The 23,954-nt window shown below is 43.1% G+C and overlaps 1 protein-coding gene across 15 annotated transcripts in view; it reads left to right on the forward strand.

The window, feature by feature from the left end:
- The window catches only part of invs (inversin), a 429,324-nt gene that overhangs the window by 351,613 nt on the left and 53,757 nt on the right, over positions 1–23,954 (forward strand). For 12 of the 15 annotated variants that reach the window (XM_041184776.1, XM_041184778.1, XM_041184775.1 and 9 more), the window contains 2 exons: positions 14,983–15,218; positions 15,518–15,598. In XM_041184776.1, coding sequence (XP_041040710.1) covers positions 14,983–15,218; positions 15,518–15,598 — 317 coding nt within the window. Of the gene's footprint in view, positions 1–14,982; positions 15,219–15,517; positions 15,599–20,780; positions 20,822–23,954 lie in introns of those variants that run through there. The other 3 variants (XM_041184790.1, XM_041184788.1, XM_041184787.1) reach the window with 2 other exon arrangements.

Below are 23,954 nucleotides of genomic sequence, written 5' to 3' on the forward strand. Positions count from 1 at the left end.
AGCAGGCCGAGGACAGAAATATGAGCATGAGAGCAAGATGATGAATTGAAATGACAAGCAACAGGAAGATCGGGGTCATGCTTGCAGAGTGAGCAAAAGTGTTCTGCAAAGTGGTTACCCGGTCTGCGTTTAGTATTTCCAGTGTAGAGGAGACTGCATTGTGAGCAGCAAACTAAATTGAAAGAAGTGCAAGTGAAGTCCTTGAACTTGTCGCCACCCATCTTTTCCAGAACTCCATATTTGCTTCACCTGAAAGCAGTGTATGGGGCCTCGGACAGTGAGGAGTGTGGTAAAGGGGCAGGTGTTTAGACTTAATTTACACTTTATTACTTACCCTTTTACTTTGAACCTACATAATAACTTACGATTTCCTACTCTTGCGCTATCTGACTCTCCCAGTATTCTGTGCACCTTGGTGTCTTTGAAAAGCTAAGTATGTTTTGATGAGAATATACTGAGGGCATTGTTATAATACTGTCCAAGTGCACCTTATCCCCTCTAAATACCTCTCTTCCTATACCCCAACCCATATTCACGGCCACTCACTTGGCCTTGCCATCTCAAATAGTCTCACTGGTCACAGTGTATCACTCACAAATAAGGCCACATCTGATCACTCTCCACCCATATCACCCTTCCATGCCTAAACCTTTCTGTGTTGGCTCCTGGAATAAAACTGCCCCCCCAATTCACTTACGTTGCAAATCCCAAATGTCAAGCCTTTGGCTCTCCATTCGCCACAACATTTCTGCAGCTGCTGATTTGTTCAGTCACACCCTCACCTCCAAACTTGCTGCCATAGACCCTACTAAAGCCATCACCTTTTCTCATCCTGGCCATTAATCCGATATAGTTCTCATTTCTGCTCCCTAAGCCAAAGGGACACCAATTCAAAGGATTTGGTGGACAACTGTTTTAGCCATTCACGGCCAGATCTAGCTGGACTACATAAAGAACTATCTTGCTCATCTGCTGGAACTGCTCACTATTCCAGGATCTAGAATACAAAGATCACCCCCAGCTTCTTTTCACCTCTGTAAACCTTCTTCTTTTCCTGGTTTGCTCCACCCTCCCCTCCAACAATAATTGTGAGGAGCTCATGGACTTCTTTGCACTAAGATTGAAACTATTCAATGAAGCGCCTCTGCCTCTGCCCTGCCTTCCAGGCTCACCAGACCAAACTTCCTCTAAAGTTCCAAACCCTATGCCCTAGACCTGAACTTGCATCTTTTTCTAATTTCTCTCCCATCTCCCCTCATGTCCTCTCTGAGCTCATCATATCCATGAGACCCACCTCCAATCTTATTTACCACACTCTGCACATTCATGTACATGCACAAGAACCCTCATTTAGACTTTATTTATTTCTCCTCATCCCATTAATCCACCCAATTTCTTCTCCTAGTCCCTATGTTGGGTGACATTGTTAAGTTCTCTCTCAGTTGCTGTCTATCTCCCTCTCCTTTAAATCTGCTGTCATTGTCCCTCTCCTCTGTAAGCCAACCCTTAACCAACCTGTCCTTTAATACTACTGCTCCATCTCCAATCTCCCATTCCTCTCCAAAGTCCTTGAACTTGTTGTCGCCACCCATCTTTTCCAGAACTCCATATTTGAATCCCTCCAATCAGGTGTCAAAAATACTGTACCAAAATAGTACTCAAGATGTAGTTTGTGATTTCAATATGTGGCTGTGACAAAGGTACATTATCCCTCTTCACCTTTTTCGACCTTTCTGCAGCCTTTGACACAGTTGACCATACAATCCTCTTCCAACGCCTTTTCAATGTTGTCCAGCTGAGTAGGACTGCTCTCACCCGGTTCCATTCATATATATCTAATCATAGCCAGAGAATCACTTGCAGTGGCTTCTCTTCCTGCTCCTGCACCGTTATCTTTGATGTCTCCCAAGCATCTATCCTTACCCCTTTCCTATTTCTCATCTATATGATGTCCCTCAGCGACATCACCCAAAACCACAGCAACAGTTTGCACATGCATGTTGACAACATCCAGCTCTACCTCACCAGCACCTCTCTCGACTCCTCCACTGTTGTTCAATTATTGGACTGCTTATCCAATGTCCAGTACTGGACAAGCAGAAATTTCCGCCAATTAAATATTGGGAAGACTGAAACCATCATCTTCACTCCCTAACCCAAATTCCATTCCCTAGCTGCTAGCTTCATCCCTCTACCTTGCAATTGTTCTACACTAAATCAAACTATTTGACCACCAAGATGAGCTTCCAACCACATATCTGCACCATCACTGATACCAACTATTTCCATCTCTATAACACCACCAGACTTCGCCCCGTCTCAACTCTTCTGCTGCTGTACCCTCAATCATGTCTTTGTTTCCCCTGGACTTGTCTTTTCTAATGCACATCTGGCTGGTCTCCCACATTCTACCCTTCGTGGGCTTGAGGTCATCAAAAACTCTGCTGCCTGTGTCCTTGTACCAACTAAGGGCTAGATTTTTTAAGTTAACATGGCCTCAACTTTTTAAGTGTATTAGCTCCAAGCTTGCTTTAATTGCATTTATCCCATTTTCTACTGTTACATTTTAATTCCTTAAAACTTTAAGGTATATTCTAAAATACGAACTGTGAACTAGATTTTCTCAAAAATATTCTACAACCTCAGAGAAATCGCCATTCTTCTGACTTTGACCTGTTATGTGTCCCTCTTCCCTTCTCTTCACCATTGCTGGGTGTGCCCTGAATCGCCTTGGCCTCACTCTTTGGAGTCCCTCCCTAAACCCCATAACACTTCCACCTCTTTGACCAAACCTTTGGTTACCTCTCCTCTGCCTTAGCATTCATTTTTTCCATATGTGAAACGTTCTAGGATGGCTTTTTCTATGTTAAGGCTGTTATTAAATCACAGCTGTAACCTCAGCAGCACATTATAATGCTTTGTACTTCAAGTTCATGGTTACCAGCAGTGGGATAAAGAAACACGTGCTGTTTCAACCAGGCTCCAATCCATCATCCAACTGATCTGATGGATTGATACTAACAAAAAGCTTTTTTTTCTCTTTAAACTCCAAGAAGATGGCGCATATCTATTGCTGATTATTCAAGGATCTTGTTCCAAATTACCATAGCTTCACAATTGAATATCTAACCTGAGTAATTAAAAGTTTCCAAATAAGGCAGTCCCTTTGTCTGTCGATTTAAAATGCAAAATGAGGATGGTGTTCATTCTTTATCAGTTTCTCTGAAGGCATTTACACGTGTTTGCTGTACATCTGTGTCAGTAATTTTGAGTTTAAATGTGCCACTGTCCATTCTTTGCACTGCATGAAAATTGGACAGCTTGAGTCATGATGATTATATCTCCTGTTTGTAGACCAGTGAGATTAGCTTTCTGGTTTTGTGCCTTTGGTAGCATTTTACTGTCACCATGTTCAATGCAGAGGTTTCAGAACAACTAATTAAAGTGTAAATGTATCACTAATCGTTCAGACCCTGGATCATCAAAAGACTACATTTATTTATAAACAAATGCCTTAATGTGTCAATCTACTAGTGGTCTTGCAGGGCTCAGGGCAGAGAGGGCGTTTTGGTTGATCAAAGGCACCTGAAAACTTCTATGACTTATTTTCACTGGTCCAGCCATTTTTTCAAAAGAGCCTCAGGTCAATTAATGGTACACAGAGATAACAGTTATTCTTCCAAAGCTGGTCAGTTATGCAAATCAATCAGTGAAAATTGATTAGTTGGGCCTGTGTTTCTAAGTAATCACTTTAACGTTGCAGTGAACAATTAGCAAAGTCACTGATAGATTAGAGAGACAAATCCAATGTTCGAACTTCCATGTTTGAGTTTTTTCCCCCCCACAACTTTTTTTTCTTTTCATTTACTTATTGAAAGAATGTTTCTATTTGAACTTTACTGTGTAATTCTTACCTAAAATTAGACCGTGCAAAATAGATATATTTGGTATGGCAAGCATTGTGCAAAAATTGCGCTTATGTCACTGTTGTCTTGTTCGAATTGCCTTGATCACTTGTAAACATATGGAAATATCTTTTTGTGACTAAATATCTTGTGACTAAATTGTAGGACCTTTGAATCTTAATTAGTAGAATTTGTTAATTAAATCTAAATCTAAACTAGAAAATAAGGTTTAGGGTGGTGTGTTTCTGAGGGTCCTTAGTTCTTTGCATTCCTGTTCTGAAGGCACTGGTTCGTGCTGGGTTATGTTGGGGTTCAAGAAATAACCTTGCATATACCCTTGAGTCGAAGTTGGACCATGTCTAAGCTATCTAAGTTGCTACTCTCTTTTATGGCTAAATATATTACACAAGTCCAAATTCCCAAAATCTGTTTTGCTTTTTATTCTACTAAGTCTGTAGGAATTGTGTTCCTCATTGGATAATATAACTTTACATTTAAATTAAGTTTCTGTTAATTACAACTTTATACAAAGCTAAATCACATGATGTATACATCAGGAAAGTGGAATCCACTTGAATGAGGACATTAAAGGATGGAAGCAGGGCTATTCAGTTTGCATGTTGTACCCAGATGTATGAAACAGCATTCATTATTACCCATTGATAAATGTCTGCAGAGACTTCTAGGAATTCTTTTCAAATCGCAGTAGAACAGCTGTGCTTTTCAATTCACATTTTTAGAATAGTAGCAAACAACACAAGGGAAATGATTCAAGTGCATATTTATTCCATATAGGACAGCTCTAGGGAGATCCTGTCATTTGCTGTTTGATCGTCTTTGGCCTAAAACTTTTAAGCATAGATCACACATCAAAAGCTGTCTTGCCACATTTTAGCTCATCCAGCTCTTTTTATGCTCCTAAATGTGTTTACTTCATAATCAAGGATATCAATTATAATCTAAATTCTTTCAGTGCTGGTTTTTTTTTACAATATTTCTCTTAGTGTGATAATGCTCTCTGAAATGTGACCAATTCTAACCATGGTGAATTTTTATTTGGAATATAGTATATAGGTTATAATAGTTTTGATGGTCAAGCAATGAACAGGAGCTCCCACTTTTAAACTTTATGTAAGATTTGCAGAGATGATTTTCTTTTAAAAGAAGCATGCTGAAGCTTTTCATCTTGCATTCATCAGGCCAAATGCAAGAATGCCAAATTTCAAGCTATTTCAACAATTTATACTATAGGAGAAAAGGGGAGTGGGAGTAAAGGGGGGAATCAATTAAAATCGTGATGAAAAGCTTCTCCCCTTTCAGCAATATTTAAGGGAAGGTCTCTGATAAGGTGGAGGGCAGGAGAGATTAATTAAAAGCTTTCATAATGCAAAAGCCAAAGAGAGTAATAATAGATATATTAAAGAAACAAAAGTTGTGTCCAGGTGAGGCACGCATGGCTATATAGCAGCCATTTGAATGCAGCATGAAAGAACAAAGAAAGAAACAAGCCAGCAAAAAAAAAACCCAAAGAAAACTCACAAAACAAGGTGGAGGCAGAGATTATGATTTAAAGTTGTTGAACTATATTTTGAGTCCAGAAGGCTGTAGGGTGCTGAGACAAAAGATAAAGATGTTCTTCAAGCTTTTTTTGAGCTCCATTGGAACACTGTAGCAGGCCTTGGACAGAAAGGCTAAAGTGGGTGCAAGGTGGAGAATTAAAATGACAAGCGACAGGAAGCTCGGGGTCATTCTTGCAGGCTGAATGAAGGTGTTCCGCAAAGCAGTCACCCAGTCTAAGTTGGTCTCCCCACTGAAGAGGAGACCACATGATGAACAGCGAATACAATATACTAAATTGAAAGAAGTATAAGTAAATCGCTATTTCACTTGGAAGGAGTGATTAGGGCCTTGCATACTGAAAAGAGAGGAGGTGAAAGGATCTGTTATGCTTGCACGGAAAGGTGCCCGAAGGTAGGGAAGGGAGCAGGTGTTAAGGATGACTGAAGAGTTGACCAAGGTGTCGCAGATGGAACGGTCCCTATAGAATGCTGGAAGGGGAGGGTAGGGGAAGATATGTTTGGTAGTGGCATCATGCTGGAGCTGGTGAAAATGGCGGAGGATAATCTGTTAATTACAGAGGCTGGTGGGTGCAAGGTGAAGATGAGGGGAGCCCTATCATGGTTCCGGAAGGGAGAGGAAAGGGTGAGAGCAGGAGTATGTGAAATGGATTGGACACGATGGAGGGCCCTGTCAACCATGCTGGGTGGGAATCCTCAGGTGAAGAAAAATGTGGGCATATCAGAAGCATTGGCATGGAATGTTACATTATCAGAACAAATGGGACGGAGATGGAGAAACTGGGAGAGTGGAATGAAGTCATTACAGGAAGCAGGGTGTGAGGAAGTTGTGAGCAAGATAGTTGTGAGAGTCATTGGGATTATAGTGAACATTAGTTGATAGCCCAGCTCCAGAAATGGTGACACAGAAGTCGAAGGAGGGAAGGGAAGAGTCAGAGGTGAACCATGTGAAGGTGAGAGAAATTGGAAACAAAGTCAATGAAATTTTCCAGGTCATGACGAGAGCAGGAGGTGGCACCGATACAGTCATCAATGTACTGTAAAAAGAGATAAGGCAGGGGGCCTGGACAGGACTAGAAAAAGAAAGTTCTACATATCCCACAAAAAGGCAGGCATAGCTAGGACCCACGCGGATACCCATAGCAACACTTTTCATTTGAAGGAAGTGAGGGGAGTTGAAGAAGTTGTTCAATGTGAGAACAAGCTCATTCTGGTGGAGGAGGGTGGTGGTGGATGGGGACTGGTTGGGCCTCTGTTCGAGGAAGAAGCGGAGAGCTCTGAGACTGTCCTGGTGGGGGACGGAGGTGTAGAGGGGTTGAACATCCATAGTGAAGAGGAAACAGGTCCGGAAACTGTTGAAGTGACATAAGGCATCAGAAGAGTCACGGATGTAGGTGGGAAGACACTGTACAAGGGAGAAAAAATGGAGTTGATATAGGAAGAAATAAGTTCAATGGGGAAGAGACAGGCTAAAAAAATGGGTTGACCAGGGAAGTCTTGTTTATAAATTTTGGGAAAGGGGTAGAAGCAGGCTGTTCAGGGTTGAGGGACTGTGGTGGGAAGCTGTGGAGGGAAGATCTCCAGAGGAGATGAGGTCAGCAACAGCCCTGGAAACAATGGTTTGATGTTCGGTTGTGGGCTCATAGTCCAGAATGAGGTAGGAGGAAAAGTATTAGCGTTTGCCCTCTGCTAGGCAAAGGCCAGCGTGCCAGACAACAATAGTGCCATCCTGGTCAGTGGGTTTGATGACCATGCTGAACTTGAGTGAAAATTGCCTTGTGAAATTCATTCAGGTGGTCAACTGGAGGGCAGGTCCTTAAATTCTGGTGACATCCTCTATTTTTTAAACTTGTATTAATAGCCAAACTTATGGATAAATGTGCACCTGAATATTACAACTGGCTCATAATTAGAATGCAATGTGTTAAGTGAAATTTTGATAGGCTAAGGAAATTAAAGGAAGACAAGGCACCATGTCTTAATGCTCTACATATAAATCTACTTAAGGTGGGTCCTAGTCAAATTGGTTAAGTCCTGCAGCTATCCTTGGGGAATCATGAATGCTCAGGATTAGAAAACAGTAACGTAACGCCATTCTTAAAAAGGATTACACTGTGATCTACAGGTCACCTGATTTGAGTAAGCTATGACAAAACATTCTGAAAGAGGGAATAATGAAACACCTAGGGCAGAATTTTGCCATCAACATGCGGGGACGGGCCTTACATGCTGACGCATAAAATGACGTGAGATGACTTTGGGCGTGCGTCCCGGTGTTATCGCGCATCATTTTGATATTTTGTTCGGTGGCTGCACACCAGCCAAACTGTCAATGGCCTATTAAGGCCATTAAAAAAGTAATTTAACTTATTAACAATGCTGCCCGTCCACCTTAAGGTTAACAGGCAGGCGAAGAGCCCAAGTGGCCTTGGTATTTTTCAGGAAACCTCATCCACGAGTGGGATGAGTTTTCCTGAAGGTTTTATAAAATAATTAAATAAATTTTGCAAACTTCACAAACATGTCCCAGCTTGTGACACTGTTACATGAGGGGACATGTTTAAATAATTTTTTACTTTATTTTTAAAAAAGCTTTATTACCTACTTAATCTCCTTGAGGCAGCTCCGTGCATGCGCGCAAAAGAGTGCAGGCCCTGACTCTCCCTCTTCCCCCAGCCCGCATAGATAGTGCTGAGCACTACCGGCTGCGCGTTGTGCTGGGCGGGCCTTAATTGGCCTGCCCATGTAAAATGGCGACACGCAGCTGATCGCCGCTCCACATCTGCCCCCGCCTGTTCCAGCCCAGCCCTCCTGCCATAGGAAAATTTCTCCTCCTAGTTAGATAAGTATGATGTAGCAAGAGGAAGTCAGCATGGATTTCTTGGAAAAACGTCTCACCCAACAAATTTACTGTGGTTCCTTCAGGAAATGAAAGATCTTGTTGGTGACAGAAATTCTGTGATGCTTTAAATGTCAGCAAGTTTTTTGATACAGTGCTATAGAAGTGATTAGTTGAAAATGTAGGATGACATAGGGCAGGATTTTCCCCCATCGGGGGTGAAGTTGAAGGGCGGGCGTGCACGGTCATACTTCCGATCGGCGGCCCCGATACAGGGCGCAGTGCCATTTTACATGGGCGGGTAAATTAAGGCCCGCCTAGCGTGACGTCCACACAGAAGCGCTGTGCATTCCCTGTGCAGGCAGTGGTGGGGGGGATCCTAAAATCGAGAGTGCGCTCTTTGGCACATGCGCACGAAAGAGCACACTCATCTCCCTGAGGCTAAATGTAAAAAAGCTAAAAATAGAATAATCAAATTTCCCTAACATGTCCCCTCATGTGACACTGTCAAGAGCTGGGACATGTCCATAATTTTTACAAAAACTTTGTTAAACTTTTTTGAAACCTCATCCTGCCCGTGGATGAGGTTTCACACTTTTTCTAATTCCCGCCAGGGCTTCTGGCCTACCTGACAACCTTAAGTTTGGATGGGCAGGTCCGCTAATTAGCTTAATTACTCTGTCAATAGCCTCAATTGGCCATCGACAGGTCAACGGGCATGCAGCTGATTTTGCTGCGCCCCCGCCTATCGGAAAATTTAAATGGGGCGCGGTGACGTCGGGAGTTCTGCCCAATGTCACCGCGCGTCATTTTACACGTTGGTGAGCGGACCCCGCCCCCCCGCTCACTGACAGGAAAATCCTGCTCATAAACTAGAAGGTGAACATCTAAGGTAGATTGAAAATTAGTTAAACCAGAGAAAGTAAAGGGTGCTTATGAATGGAGCATTGCAGATATGATGAGCAGTCCCTTGTGTTCATTGTTGTTTATGAAGGAATTGGAGCTAAGGTCAGAAACCTGCTTCTTTGAGCAATATGTCCTGATGTGACTTTGGTGTCAGTTTTTTTAATGCTTCTCTGAAGCGCTTTGCGAATAATTTGCTACATTAAAGGTGCTATATAAATGTAAGTTGTCATTAAAATAAAGCTGTCTAAGTTTGCAGACAACAACAAGTTATGGCGGTCCAATTAATGGGAAAAAACCAAGCCAAATATAAAAAGATCTGGAAAGTTGGATTAGTAAACAAATGGCAAATGGTTTTAAATGTGAACAAATGCAAGGCAATAAGATTGAAAGCATATACTAAATAGCTCTAGGGCAAAGGATACAGCATGAGGGAAGGATATTGTGTATTGGTGCATAGTTCACTAAAACCATTAGTACAATGTGTGGCAACAGTTGAATGTGGTAATGTGAGAGTGACTGCCCTTGATATCAAACAGCATTTGACCGAGTGTGGCATCAAGGAGCCCTAGTAAAATTGAAGTCACGGGAATCACGGGGAAAATTCTCAACTGGCTGGATTCATACCTAAAACAAAGGAAAGTGGTTGTGGTCGGCCCCAGGACATCGCTGCAGGAGTTCCTCAGGGTAGTGTTCCTAGACCCAACCCTGTTCAGCTGCTTCATCAATGACCTTCCTCCCGCCATAAGGTCAAAAGTGGGGATGTTCCCCGATGAGTGCACGATGGTCAGCACCACTCTCATCTCCTCAAATAGTGAAGCACTCTGTCCATGTGCAGCAAAACCTTCACAACATTCATGATTGGGCTGAAAAGTGGCACATTTGTGCATGTAAGTGCCAGGCAGTGACCATCTCCAACTATGTCCCTTGATATTCAACAGCATTACCATCGCTCAACCCCCAGCGATGGAAATTCTACCAGATGAAAACCTTCCCCCAGGAGCTAATTGCAACTGGGCAACCTGGAAGCGCCTTAACAGACTTAGGACTGGTGTAGGTCGTTCAAAAGTGTCACTAAGCAAATGGGGCTATACAACCTGCCCAACAGCTTGTGAATGTGGAACTGAGCCACTGACTATGCAACATCTCCTGCAATGCCTATCGCTAGAGGAACCCTGAACTGTTGCAGATCTTGCCGAATTCAACAACAAGGCGCAAAAATGTGTCCATTTCTGGCTGGGCCATGTATAGACTGTCCGTGGACATGATAAGAAGAAGACCATCGCTGAATCCCCAACCATCAATGTCCTGGGGGTCACCATTCACCAGAATCTTAACTGGACCAGCTGCATAAATATTGTGGCTACAAGAGCAGGTCAGAGGCTGGGAACTCACCCCCTGACTCCCTAAGCCTGTCCACCATCTACAAGGCATAAGACAGGAAAGTGATGGAATACTCCTCGATGACCGGTGTGAGTGCAGCTCCAACTACACTCAAGAAGCTCGGCACCATCCAAGACAAAACAGCCTGCATGATCAGCAACCCATTCTCCACCTTAAACATCCCTCCCTCTGCTACCAACACGCAAGATGCACTGCCATAACTCGCCAAGACTCCTTCAGCAGTACCTCCAAACCTTTACCACTGAGAAGAATAAGGGCAGCAGGCAATTAGGGCAATAAATACTGGCCTTGCCAGAAACAACCAGATCCCATGAATGAATTTAATAGACCAGTAAAGCAAGTTAACTGGATCGTGGGTTGTTTATAATCTAAAGAATACATCATAAATTGCAGAAGTTGATAGTAATTCTGTGCCATGTACTGATATAGTCACATCCGGAGTATTGTGTACAGCTGTTTGCCGTATTATAGTGAGGAAATTCATGTATTGTAGATAGACTCACAGAATCACATAATCACAGTGCAGAAGAGGCCCTTCGGCCCATCGAGTCTGCACCGACACGTGAGAAACACCTGATCTACTTACCTAATCCCATTTACCAGCACTTGGCCCATAGCCTTGAATGTTATGACATGCCAAGTGCTCATCCAGGTACTTTTTAAAGGATGTGAGGCAACCCGCCTCCACCACCCTCCCAGGCAGTGCATTCCAAACCATCACTACCCTCTGGGTAAAAAAGTTTTTCCTCACCTCCCCCCTAAACCTCCTGCCCCTCACCTTGAACTTATGCGCCCTTGTGACTGACCCTTCAACTAAGGGGAATAGCTGCTCCCTATCCACCTTGTCCATGCCCCTCATAATCTTGTACACCTCGATCAGGTCACCCCTCAGTCTTCTCTGCTCCAACGAAAACAACCCAAGTCTATCCAACCTCTCTTCATAACTTAAATGTTTCATCCCAGGCAACATCCTGGTGAATCTCCTCTGCACCCCCTCCAGTGCAATCACATCCTTCCTATAATGTGGCAACCAGAACTGCACACAGTACTCCTGCTGTGGCCTCACTAAGGTTCAATACAACTTCAACATGACCTCCCTACTTTTGTAATCTATGCCTCGATTGATAAAGGCAAGTGTCCCACATGCCTTTTTCACCACCCCACTAATATGCCCCTCTGCCTTCAGAGATCTATGGACACACACGCAAATGTGCCTTTGTTCCTCAGAACTTCCTAGTGTCATGCAGTTCATTGAATACTTCCTTGTCAAATTACTCTTTCCAAAGTGTATCACCTCACTTTTCAGGGTTAAATTCTATCTGCCACTTAGCTACCCATTTGACCATCCCGTCTATATCTTTCTGTAGCCCAAGACACTCAACCTCACTGTTAACCACCGGGCCAATCTTTGTGTCATCCACAAACTTACTAATCCTACCCCCCACATAGTCACCTATGTCATTTATATAAATGACAAATAATAGGGGACTGAGCCCAGATCCCTGTGGTACGCCACTGGACACTGGCTTCCAGTCACTAAAGCATCCTTCTGTCATCACCCTCTGCCTTCTACAACTAAGCCAATTTTGAATCCATCTTATAAAATTACCCTGTATCCCATGTGCATTTGCCTTCTTTATAAGTCTCCCATGGGATCTTGTCAAAGGCTTTGCTGAAATCCTTTGCTGAAATCCATATAAACTACATCAACTGCACTACCCTCATCTACACACCTGGTCACCTCCTCAAAAACATCAATCAAATTTGTTAGGCATGACCTCCCTCTGACAAAGCCATGCTGACTATCCCTGATCAAACCTTGCCTCTCCAAGTCAAGATAAATACTCTCCTTCAGAACTTTCTCCAATAGTTTCCCTACCGCTGACGTGAGACTCACTGGCCTGTAGTTCCCAGGCTTATCTCTACAACCTTTCTTAAATAGCGGAACCACATTAGCTGTTCTCCAGTCCTCTGGCACCTGCCCCGTGGCCAGAGAGGAATTAAAATTGGGTCAGAGCCTCCCTCAGCAGTCTGGGACACAAATCATCTGGACCTGGAGATTTGTCCACTTTTAAGCCTGCCAACATCTCCAATACCTTGTCACTCCCTATATCAATTTGTTTAAGAACCTCGCAGTCTCTCTCCCCGAGTTTGATAACTTCATCCTCATTCTCTTGGGTGAAGATGGATGTGAAGTATTCATTCAACACTCTAGCGATGTCATCTGGCTTCATCCATAGATTGCCTCCTTGGTCCCTTATGTGCCCTACTCTTTCCCTGGTTATCCTCTTCCCATTGATATACTTATGGAATATCTTGGGATTTTTCCTTCTTTTATCAGCCGGAGCTTTCTCATATCTCCTCTTTGCTCTCCTAATTGCTTTCTTAAACTCCACCCTGCACTTTCTGTACTCCACTAATGTCTCTGCTGATTTGCTTCCCTTGTACCTGCTAAAAGCCTCTCTTTTCCTTCTCATCGTAACCTGAATATCTCTGGTCATCCACGGTTCTCTGGGCTTGTTACTCCTTCCTATCACCCTAGAGGGAACATGTTGAGCCTGTACCCTCCCCATTTCCTTTTTGAACACCCCCACTGTTCCTCTGTAGATTTCCCCACAAGTAACTGTTCCCAGTATGCCTTGGCCAGATCCTGCCTTATTTTACTAAAATCCACTCTCCCCCAATCCAAAACATTTTTTTGCAACTTGTCTATTTCTTTGTCCATAACAAACTTAAACTGTACCATGTTGTGGTCGCTATCACTAAAATGCTCGCCCACCACCACCTCAGCCACCTGTCCAGCTTCATTACCCAGAATTAGGTCCAGCACTGCGCTGTCCCTTGTTGGACCCTCTACATATTAACCTAAAAAGTTCTCCTGTACACATTTCAAGAAATCCACACCATCCAAGCCCTTAACACCATGTCTATCCCAATTAATGTTGGGAAAGTTGAAATCACCTAATATAATTACCCTATTGGTATTGTTTTTACATACTTCCACAAATTGTGCACATATTTGCTCCTCAATTTCCTGCTGACTATCTGAGAATCTGTAATAAGCACCTAACAATGTGGCTGTCCCTTTTTTTATTCCTAAGCTCTACCCACATGCCCTCTCCCAGATATCATCTCTCCCTACAGCAGTAACTGACTCCTTTACTAATAATGCAACGCCACCTCCTCTATTACCCCCTCCCCTGTCTTGCCTGAAGATGTTGAGCTGCTAATCCTGCCCTTTACTCAACCATGCCTTAGTGATGGCTACTATATCACTATTCCACGTGTCAATCCTCACCCTTAACTCATCTGTTTTAGCTGTAATACTCTTGGCATTAAAGTAGAGGCCATCCAGCCTTGCCTTACTCACTTGAAGCTTAATACAGCTGTACTCCCTCTGACTTGATTGTTTTACTGTATTGTGATGTGTCCATATTCTGCTAACATTCTGTGTCCCGTCCCCCTGCCGAATTAGTTTAAACTCCTCCCAGCAGCACTAGCAAACCAGCCCGAAAGGATGTTAATCCCGCCCTGGTTCAGATGTGGACCGTCCCACTTGTACAGATCCCACCTTCCCCAGAAACAATCCCAGTGAGCCAGCAATCTAAAACCCTCCCTCCTGTACCAATGTACTCATCTGTGCTATTCTTCTATTTCTGAGCTCACAAGCAAGTGGCACTGGGAGTAATCCAGACATATAAAAGACTAATAAAGCTGATGTCTAGCTCAAAGCATCTGAGCCGTGACTAAAGATTAACAACCTTGAGATTGTTTAGAGAAGAGATTCAAAGTATATTATTCAAGATCTTTAAGTGGATAAATAAATTGAACTCAATAATATGCTTGAGATACAGTAAGCTTTAACATTTAGATGAGGAAAGGTGCATGGACAGTTTATATTTAATTACTTTATGCAGAGGGTGGTGAACATATGGAGTGAACTGCCAAGGGAGGAAGACAGTATGGAAGGAAATAAAGGAAAATTGGATATTTTTTGGAGGGCATGGGAAAATGGAATGTTCATTTTTGGGACCAGCAGATTTTCAAAAATATTTGTTTTACAGGATGTGGGTGTCGCTGGCTGGGCCAGCATTTATTGCCCATCCCTAATTGCCCTTATTCAGAGGGCATTTAAGAGTCAACCACATTGCTGTGGGTCTGGAGTCACATGTAGGCCAGACCAAGCAAGGAGAGCAGAATTCCTATCCTAAAGGACATTAGTGAACCAGATGGGTTTTTACAACAATTGACAATGGTTTCATGGTCATCATTAGACTTTTAATAAAAAGATGCCTTTCTGGTCATGTACTTTCCTATGCTCCTAAAAGTTTTAGTACTGTATTTATATTTGTAGTTACAGGATACGTAAAGGCCTACTGCTGCTCCTTCACTGGAGGCTTCAGAATGGGGACAATGTTGACAAGACATGGAAACAAGAGGTGGCTGCCTTCACCATTCAACTAGCTTGGAGGAAGTATCTCAGTGGCAGTGTCTTGAATGTTATTTCCAGCAAGAGCAGCCAAGCATTCAGCAACAGGAGCTCCTGTGTCAGGACAGCTAAGCAGCACTCAGTGTTAAAGCAAATTTATGGTAATTTGCTTTCAACAATATCGTCTTAATAAGGTTCACTTATGCATGGAATGGGAAGAAGGATTAAAAAGGACAGATTGAATCTCGTTAAAGTATTATCATCTTTCCAATTGGAGGATGAATAGAGTCCTGAAAATTAAACAACTAATTAGTACAAGCAAGCGTATTGATCTTATGCCATGCATAAATTATTATGTACCTGAGTAAAGATGTTAATGATTATAATGTAGTAGTTGTTATTTGTAGAATTTGTGAGGCTTGCACAATTAATTTATTATTTGTTTATGCTTACTTGCCAGGAAAACCTCAAGAAGAAAAAGGGTACAATTCACAACAATCATTGCCTTTTAGGAATGATCATATCTCTTTCCGGAAAGCCTGTAAGTACAAAAAGATGTTTTATGTTACCAGATACAACAATGTTGCTACAGCTTGGTTCAGATATCGCCCATGGTTTCATTTAAGTTTTCAGAAGTGTGCAAAATATGCATGTATTTTTAAAAATGCGGATATTAAAATTTGGGTCAAATGTTCCTGTTTAGTATCAAGTTATGTTTTAAGTAGTAGGCATCTCAAGGCATTGTTCATGCTCAATAAATTGTTTTATAATGGCAGGAGTGTTAAAAGAGAGAACTTGCATTCATGTAGAACCTCTCAAGACCTTGGTGTACCAAAGCACTTCACAACCAATACAAATGTAGTCAGTATTCTAAGAACGTCCCTGTCTTCTTTTGAAGACTGCCATGGGATTTTTAATGTCCAGCTTAGAGAGCAGTTTAATAGCTTGTGTGAAAGATGACAACTCTGAAACCACAACAGTCCCCAAGCACTGAAATTTGGTCCAGATTATCTGCCTAAATCTCTGGGGAGGATTTTATGGGACCCATGAGATTTAATGAGGCAGGATGCGAAATTTGAACTTCCAGATTACGGGTTGAATTGCAGAGATAAAGTCCTCGGTGTGTTTGTGGTGTGTCAGGCCTCACTCTGGTTTGTGCCAGGTTCACCCCTGTAATATGTTTGTATGTCATGAATATTCATTAGTGTAAAATTCCTTCTAATTACATCCTACCTGCAAGATAAAGTCAGCAGCGAACTAGAATCTCATGGCATGCGGTTCACATTTGTTTGAAAGTGGCATGCACCTGTTGGCTTTGTGCAGTTGTGTGTAAAGTCAGTGGTTTTCCTCTTTTAACTTCACAGCATAAGGGAGGGGAACAGGAAGATGGACTCTTGCATTGAGGCTTGGGATTGGCAAGGGTGAGTCAACTGGTGAGGGTAGAGTGTGGAGCGGCATGGAGGAGTGAAGTGGGAAGGGCCTGGTGGTCCTGGGTGCGGTGGGGGAAGGGATGGTGGGGTCCATCAGACAAGGTAAGAAAATGAAGAGCCTAAAGCATGGAGTTAGTACTGTCCAAATGTGGGTCCAGGGTGTTGGCTGGCAGAGTCCTTACCGGGCTTTGAGTTCACCTACATTTCAATTATCCCTGCTGAGAGTAATCCCAGACAATGTCCTTCATAGTGCATAAAAGGGAGGGCCAGCTGAGCCAACAAATTAGTGGCATGTACAACACTGGACTAACATGAACATTCAATAAAGAGTGAACAACAAAACACAACATTGCCTCTTCCACAATAAAGGATATATCCCTAACTGCCCTGTAACCATCATTGTGTGCCAACCATGAGGCAGTACATTTATCTCTATGACTAATCTAGTTTGACCAAATTACAACAATGCACATATGAATAAAATGAAACCAATATAATGTGAAATATTTACAAGTTTATATTCCATTCCTCTTGCAATAATGCCAAAATTCCAATTGCCTTAATAATCACTTGCTGTACCTGCATACTAACATTGTGATTCATGTACCAGGACACCCAAATCCTTCTGTACCACTGAGTTCTGCAATCTTTCTCCATTTAAATAGTATACTGCTTTTCTGTTCTTCCTGCCAAAGTGAACAAGTTCACATTTGCCCACATTATACTCCATCTGCCAAATTTTTGCTCATTCACTTAACATGTCTGTATCCTTTTCGGACTCTACCTCCTCTTGAAAACTTACTTCCCTACCTATCTTGGTGTCATCGGCAAATTTAGCTATCATACATTCAGTCCCTTCATCCAAGTTGTTGATACAGATTGTAAAAAGTTGAGGACCCAGCACTGATTCTTTTAAAGACCACTCATAGCTACAGCGTTGTCAGTGGACAGTGGGTTTCACCATTGAAAAACTTCCCCTGCCACTGAAACACACTTGTTTATCATGCATGGCACCAGCACTTATAATTTTAATTGTATTCACGTGGGAAACGGCAAAAAGAGAGAGATCTGAAATGGCACACACTTCTGGTTACACTGTTGGGAACAGCACACTGTTGCCAAAAATTATCTCCCCCCTCACCCCCCCCACCCCTCCCTGCACTGGAGTGGGGCTTCAACCTATAACCTTATGACTCAGATGTGAGAGTGCAGCCATTGAACCAAGGTTGACATTATACCTACTGCATAATGCAGCAAGTATAACACCAGAAGTCTGAAAGTCTCTCTCGAGGTTTGCTTATATAGATATAGGATTTATTTCTTTAACACTTATTCCTTTTGTTACACAGTGACAATCAAAAAAGATAGTCAGAAAATCAAATTTGCAAATAACAGGACACAAGAAGTAAGAGCAGGAGTAGACCATATGGGCATTAAGCTTGCTCCGGCATTCAAAATGATCATGGCTGATCTTGGGCTTCATCTCCATTTTCCTGCCTGTTCCCCATATCCCTTAATTACAGTTTCCTCTTTATCTTCCCTACTATTCAAAAAATTCTAATAAATCTGTCAAGCACTATTTCCCTTTCTTATGACTTGCTTCAAACATACAATATAATACAATCAGTGTAGATTCCAGCATTTTCCTGATAACAGATGTTAGGCTTACTTTCCTATAGTTCACTGTTTTCTCTCTCCCTCTTTTCCTGAAAAGTGGTGTAACATTTGACAGCTTCCAGTCTAACTGGAATGTTCCCAAATCTAAGGAATTTTAGAAAACCAGAGCCAGCACTTGCACTATCCCTGCAGTTATCTCTTTTAGAATTCCAGGTCATAGGCCATTAAGTCCCGGGGATTTGTCGGATTTTAGTCCCTTAAGTTCCTCCAATACTTCTTATCTGCTGATATTAATTTCCCTAATTTCCTCACTCTTTTTAGCCTTAGTTTACCATCTCTTTCTGAAATGAAACTTGTGTCTTCTACTGTTAAGGCAGACACAAAATATTTGTACAATGCCTCTGCTATTTCCTCATTACCAGTGGTAATTTCTTCTGTCCCTAATTCTAATGGACCAACGTTAACTTTAGCTACTCTCTTCCTTTTTATATACATATAAAATCTCTTAGAATCTGCTTTATATTCTTGGCTGGTTTACTCATATTCTATTTATTCCCTTTATATCAACATTTTAGGTTCTGTCTGCTGGTTTCTAAAATGCTCTCAATCCTCAGATGTACTACTGTTTTTTGCAAAATTGTAAGCATCTTCTTTTAATCTAATACTATCCCTAACTTCCTGAGTGAGCCAGAGATGGATCTTCCTTGCTGAGTTTTTGTTTTTCAAGGGAATGTATTTTTGTTGAACATTTTGAATTGTTCTTGAAATGCTTCTCACTGTTCATTTACCTCTATTCGTTTTCTGTTTCTTATGTTCTTAGCCTGCTTGTCCAATTAACCTTAGCCAGTTCTCCCCTCATATCTATGCAATTGGCTTTGTTTAAGTTTAACATTTTTGTTTGTGATTGGAGTATGTCACCTTCAAATTTAACAGTGATCTCAGTGGCATTATGATCACTATTTCCCAGTGGATCTTTGACGACATTACTAATTAACCCTGCTTCATTACCCGATACTAAATTTAAAATAGCTTTATCCCTAGTCTGTTCTACAATGTATTGGTCCAAGAAACTGTCACAAAAACATTCCACAAACTCATCTTCTAGGTCACTCTTGCCAATTTGATTGTCCCTGTCTATATAAATGTCCAAGTCTCCACAATTATTATACTTCCTTTGTTACAAGCTCCAATATTTTCTTGTTTAATGCTCTGCCCAACAGTGTAACTACTGTTAGGGGCCTATAAACTATTCCCACCAGGAGAAGGCAAAGGGCTGTCAGAGCATAAACATCTTTAAAGTTATATTTTCATGGAATAACTATAGGTTCAGAGGATATTTAGCATAATGTTATTTGGGATGAGGGATTTCATTGCAGAGTCTAGAGAAATTGGCGTTGTTCTCTTTAGAACAAAGAAAGTTAAGGAAAGAGTTCATAGAGGTAATCAAAATTATGTAGACAAGGAGACAACAGGGTCAGTAATCATAGGACATAAAATTAAATAATTGGCAAAAAACCTAGGGAGATGAGGAGATTTTTTGTTTCACACAGCTTTCTGATCTCAATTGCACTGCCTGAAAGGATAGTGGAAACAGATTCAATAGTAACTTTCAAAAGGAATTGGATAAATACTTTAAGGGGCAAAAGATTGGAGAATCATAAGATTGCACCAACGGCCGGAATTTTCCGGCCCATCGGCATCGTGGAGGGCATGGGGATACAATATGGCAAGGAGGCCAAAAATCGGTTTCACGCCGCCATGAAGCCAGTTTGTGATCGCCCATTCCACCCATCAATGGTGGGCCGCATTTCCCGCTACCAAACGTCGGGTACCTAATTTCAATACTTTAGCATCTCATTATCAGCCCTGCTTGCCAGTATCATCCCCTCACATCAAATTTACCACCCACATCGATGTGACTTCAGAATGGCGTGTTTCATGACTGGCTGGCAACCTGAACTTCTAGGGGAACTCAGAGATGAATGCACTCAACCTTGCACAGCGCTTGCGAGCATCGCCTGTAGGAGATCAAGGAAGAGGTGCTGTGCATTCACGGGAGGCACAGACAAATTGATTCTTCCAGGCTGACTTTCAGTGCCAGGGCAAGGGCTGCAGTGTGGGTCAGGCTGGGGAAGGGGGGAGCAAGGCAGCACAGACTGAAGTAAATACACAAGCACATGCCAGGGGAGTTGAGGGAAGAGGCCACGCACTTTGGAAAGGTTGTCAAAAGTGAGCATTCTTCCGCAGCTGAAACCATTCAGCTGCAGCTCCTTTGACATGCTTGGAGTTGGGTCTCTGAAGCTTTTCCGCGCACTCAAGCAACGTTAGTTATTATTCATTCATGAGATGGGAGCATCGCTGGCTAGACCAGCATTTATTGTCCATCCCTAATTGCCCTTGAGAACAGAGTGCTTTGCTGGGCCATTTCAAAGAGCCAACCAGGTCTCGTCTACGTGTGACAGCATGCAGTCTAGTAGCTGAAGCTGCCACCAATCGGTCAAGTGGAGTGAGGCAGAGGTGGGTGGTGTTTCGGACAGCTAATGAGTGCACTACACACTGGCCATCCAAGTGGTGGCCAGCACTCTCCTAAATGCGTGAAGGGGCCTTCAGACTTAACCAAGAGAGTTTCTTAGGACACCTTTGCTAAAGCACATGTCTCCCTCTTTAATTCTGCAGGAGAATATTAGGATCATGGAGCCTGGTAATTTAGCAGTATGCCTCATGGCTTTTAGGGAGCAGAGAAGAAGAAGAAAAGAGCCGCAGAGGCACCTGGCTTGGCAAAGTGAGGAGCACCTCCCTTAAGATGAAGGGGCAGCAGGGCCTGCTGCACGCAAAGCTTAAGATCCACAGCAAACCGTCGCTCATAGGCGTTTTGCTGGATCCAGGGTCTAAAGATGGCACCTATCATTCCCGCAGATGACTGAGAACCAGTGTCGTCGAAGACTGTGCATGTCCAGGAAACTGGTTGGTCACATATGCCACCTGCTGCAGGATTTTGCACCACAGGGGCATGGAGGTCACCCACTTCCAGTGGCCATGAAAGGACTGTGGTGGCAATTTTTATGCCAGTGTCTCTTTTCAGGGCTCCACAGGTGACCTGTTTGGGATCTTGCAAGCCTCCACACATGGATAGAGGATTGGCTAACTAACAGAAGTTGGGATAAGGGGGGCATTTTTGGGAAGGCAACCTGTAATTAGTGGAGCGCCACAGGGGTCAGTGCTAGGGCCTTAATTATTTACCGTATATATTGAGTTAGATGAGGGAAGTGAAAGTACTATCGTCAAGTTTGTGGATGTCAGAAAAATAGGTGGGAAGGCAAGTGGCGAGGATGTCATAAGGAGTCTACAGAGGGAATAGACAGGTTGTGCATGAACAAAAACGGCAGATGGAATATAATGTGGGAAAGTGTGAGGTTATGCATTTTGGCAGGAAGAATAGAGGAGCTGAATATTATTTAAATGGAGAAAGATTGCAGAAAGCTGCAGCACAGAGGGATTTGGGAGTCCGAGTGCATGAATCCAAAATAGCTAACATACACGTTCAACAGGTAATAGGAAGGCAAATGGAATGTTGGCTTTTATTTCAAAGGGAATGGAGTATAAAAGTGGGGAAGTCTTGCTAAAACTGTACAAGGCATTAGTTAGACCACACTTAGAATACCATAGGCAATTTTGGTCCCCTTATCTAAGGAAAGATATACTGGCATTGGAGGCAGTCCAGAGAAGGTTCACTAGGTTGATCCCGGGGATGGAGGGATTTTTTTATGAGAAGTTGAGTTGGTTGGGCCTGTACTCATTGGAGTTTAGAAGAATGAAAGGCGACCTTATTGAAACATTTAAGATTCTTAGGGGTTGTTCTTAGAGGTTGTTTCCCCTTGTGGGAGAGCTTAGGACCAGAGGGCATAATCTCAGTGTAAGGGGTCACCCATTTTAAACAGAGATGAGGAAGAATTTCTTGCTCAGAGGGTAGTCAATCTGTGGAATTCTTTACTGCAGAGGGCTGGAGAGGCTGGGTCGTTAAGTATATTCAAGGCTAAGATAGACAGATTTTTAATCAGTAAGGGAATCAAGGGTTATGGGGAAAGGCAGGAAAGTGGAGTTGAGGATTATCAGATCAGCCATGATCTCATTGAATCGTGGAGCAGACTTGATGGATGAATGGCCTACTTCTGCTCCAATGTCTTATGGTACAAGCATATCCAGAGGTCATGGACGCCATTTTCGCAAAGGCACAGAACTTTGTGCATTTCACCCAGGATCAGGAAAGCCAGGAAGCAAGAATGCTGGGATTTGACAGATCTCAGGTTTTCCACAGGTGCAAGGTGCCATTGACACACTTAGATCTTCGTGGCAACAAGCGGCCAACTACATCAACCGCAAGTGTTTCCACTCACTGAATGTTCAGCTGATGTGCAACCACCACAAACACATCCTACAGGTCTGCACACAATTCCCAGGGAGCATCCATGACTCCTACATCTTTAGCAGATCTCAGATCCCTGACATCTTCTAGGGTCCACAGAGGACGTGGCTGATGACACTCATGCAGTGGCCTCAGACTGCAGCAAAGTGACGATATAGTGAGACTCATGCCATGACCTACACTTTGGTTGAGCAAATGACAGACATTTTGAAAATGAGGTTCCGGCACCTCGACAAGTCCAATGGTACACTGCGACACAGTCCCCAGAGAGCATCATGCATCATTGTTGCTTACTGCGTACTCAACAACATGGCGCTGCAGTGGCGGGAGGATATGGCTGAGGAGGAGATGGAGGAGCTGCACGCCTCCTCCAGTGAGGAAGACGTTGAAGGGGATGTCGATGATGAGGTTCTCGAAGGTGAAGGTGCTGGCAATGAGGCCATTGCACTGGCCAGATGAGGCAAACGCGCTCATAGCTGCAAGATTCGTGGAGAATGATGACGAGATGCAGTGAGGATAGTCCTGACATCCTCACCTTGCACCTGTGAACATTTGTCTCCTGTGTGAACAATGGCAGCACTCATACCCTCAGTGATCAGTCTCATGTCATGGGAGACGCAGCAGAACAGCAGAGGCTCTAATAGTCGCTCGATTCCATGAGGATGATGACAACATGCAGTGAGGACATTGCATAGACCTCCACATAGCCCCTGTGAATGTCTGACTCCTGTCTGGCTGAGGGCAGCTCGCTTGCACTCTGTGACCAGGGTCATATCATGTGGACACAGCCTTGAAACTTTAAAAGTACTTGATCCTTTGTCAGCCTTCAGTATCTGACCCTTTCAGGAGCACAGCGTCATTGGTCACAGATGCTGAAGAGATGGAGGGTCAACCCCACTTCAAATGCACTGAAAGCACACAGAGAGAATAGTGGAACTCCTGTCCAAGATATTCTGGCAGCAGTGACAAGCGCTGTCAAGGTGCAGGCATCACTGACGTGACCAGTAAGTGTGAAGTTGGAACATCACTTTGCTCTGAATGTTACACACTGCACATGGAAAAGGCCCTGGACTGAGACACCTGCTTTTATCTTGTGTAGGAACAAAGTTTTCACATCTAAGTGACACAAACACTGCTCATCATAACAAGGAGGCATAGGTAAAGAAACATTCTTGATATTTTATTTACAATAGTGAACATTATGTATAAGCAATTAACACCCATGCCTAGGCAATGCAACTGCATCTTCTTACCCTTCCTAACCCTGCTGCTGCCTATTGGTGCTCCCCCAACATCCACAGCGGAGGTGGAGGCAGCCTCGGCAGTTGTCCTCTGGAGGGCTGAGACCTGGAGGGCCCCGGCCTGCCTTTGGGGTCCTGCTGTGTGGCAGTTGCACCCTCCTTTGCCAGTGGAGCTGGAGCTGCTGG

This window comes from Carcharodon carcharias, chromosome 3 (assembly GCF_017639515.1).
Source record: "Carcharodon carcharias isolate sCarCar2 chromosome 3, sCarCar2.pri, whole genome shotgun sequence".
NCBI lineage: Eukaryota > Metazoa > Chordata > Chondrichthyes > Lamniformes > Lamnidae > Carcharodon > Carcharodon carcharias.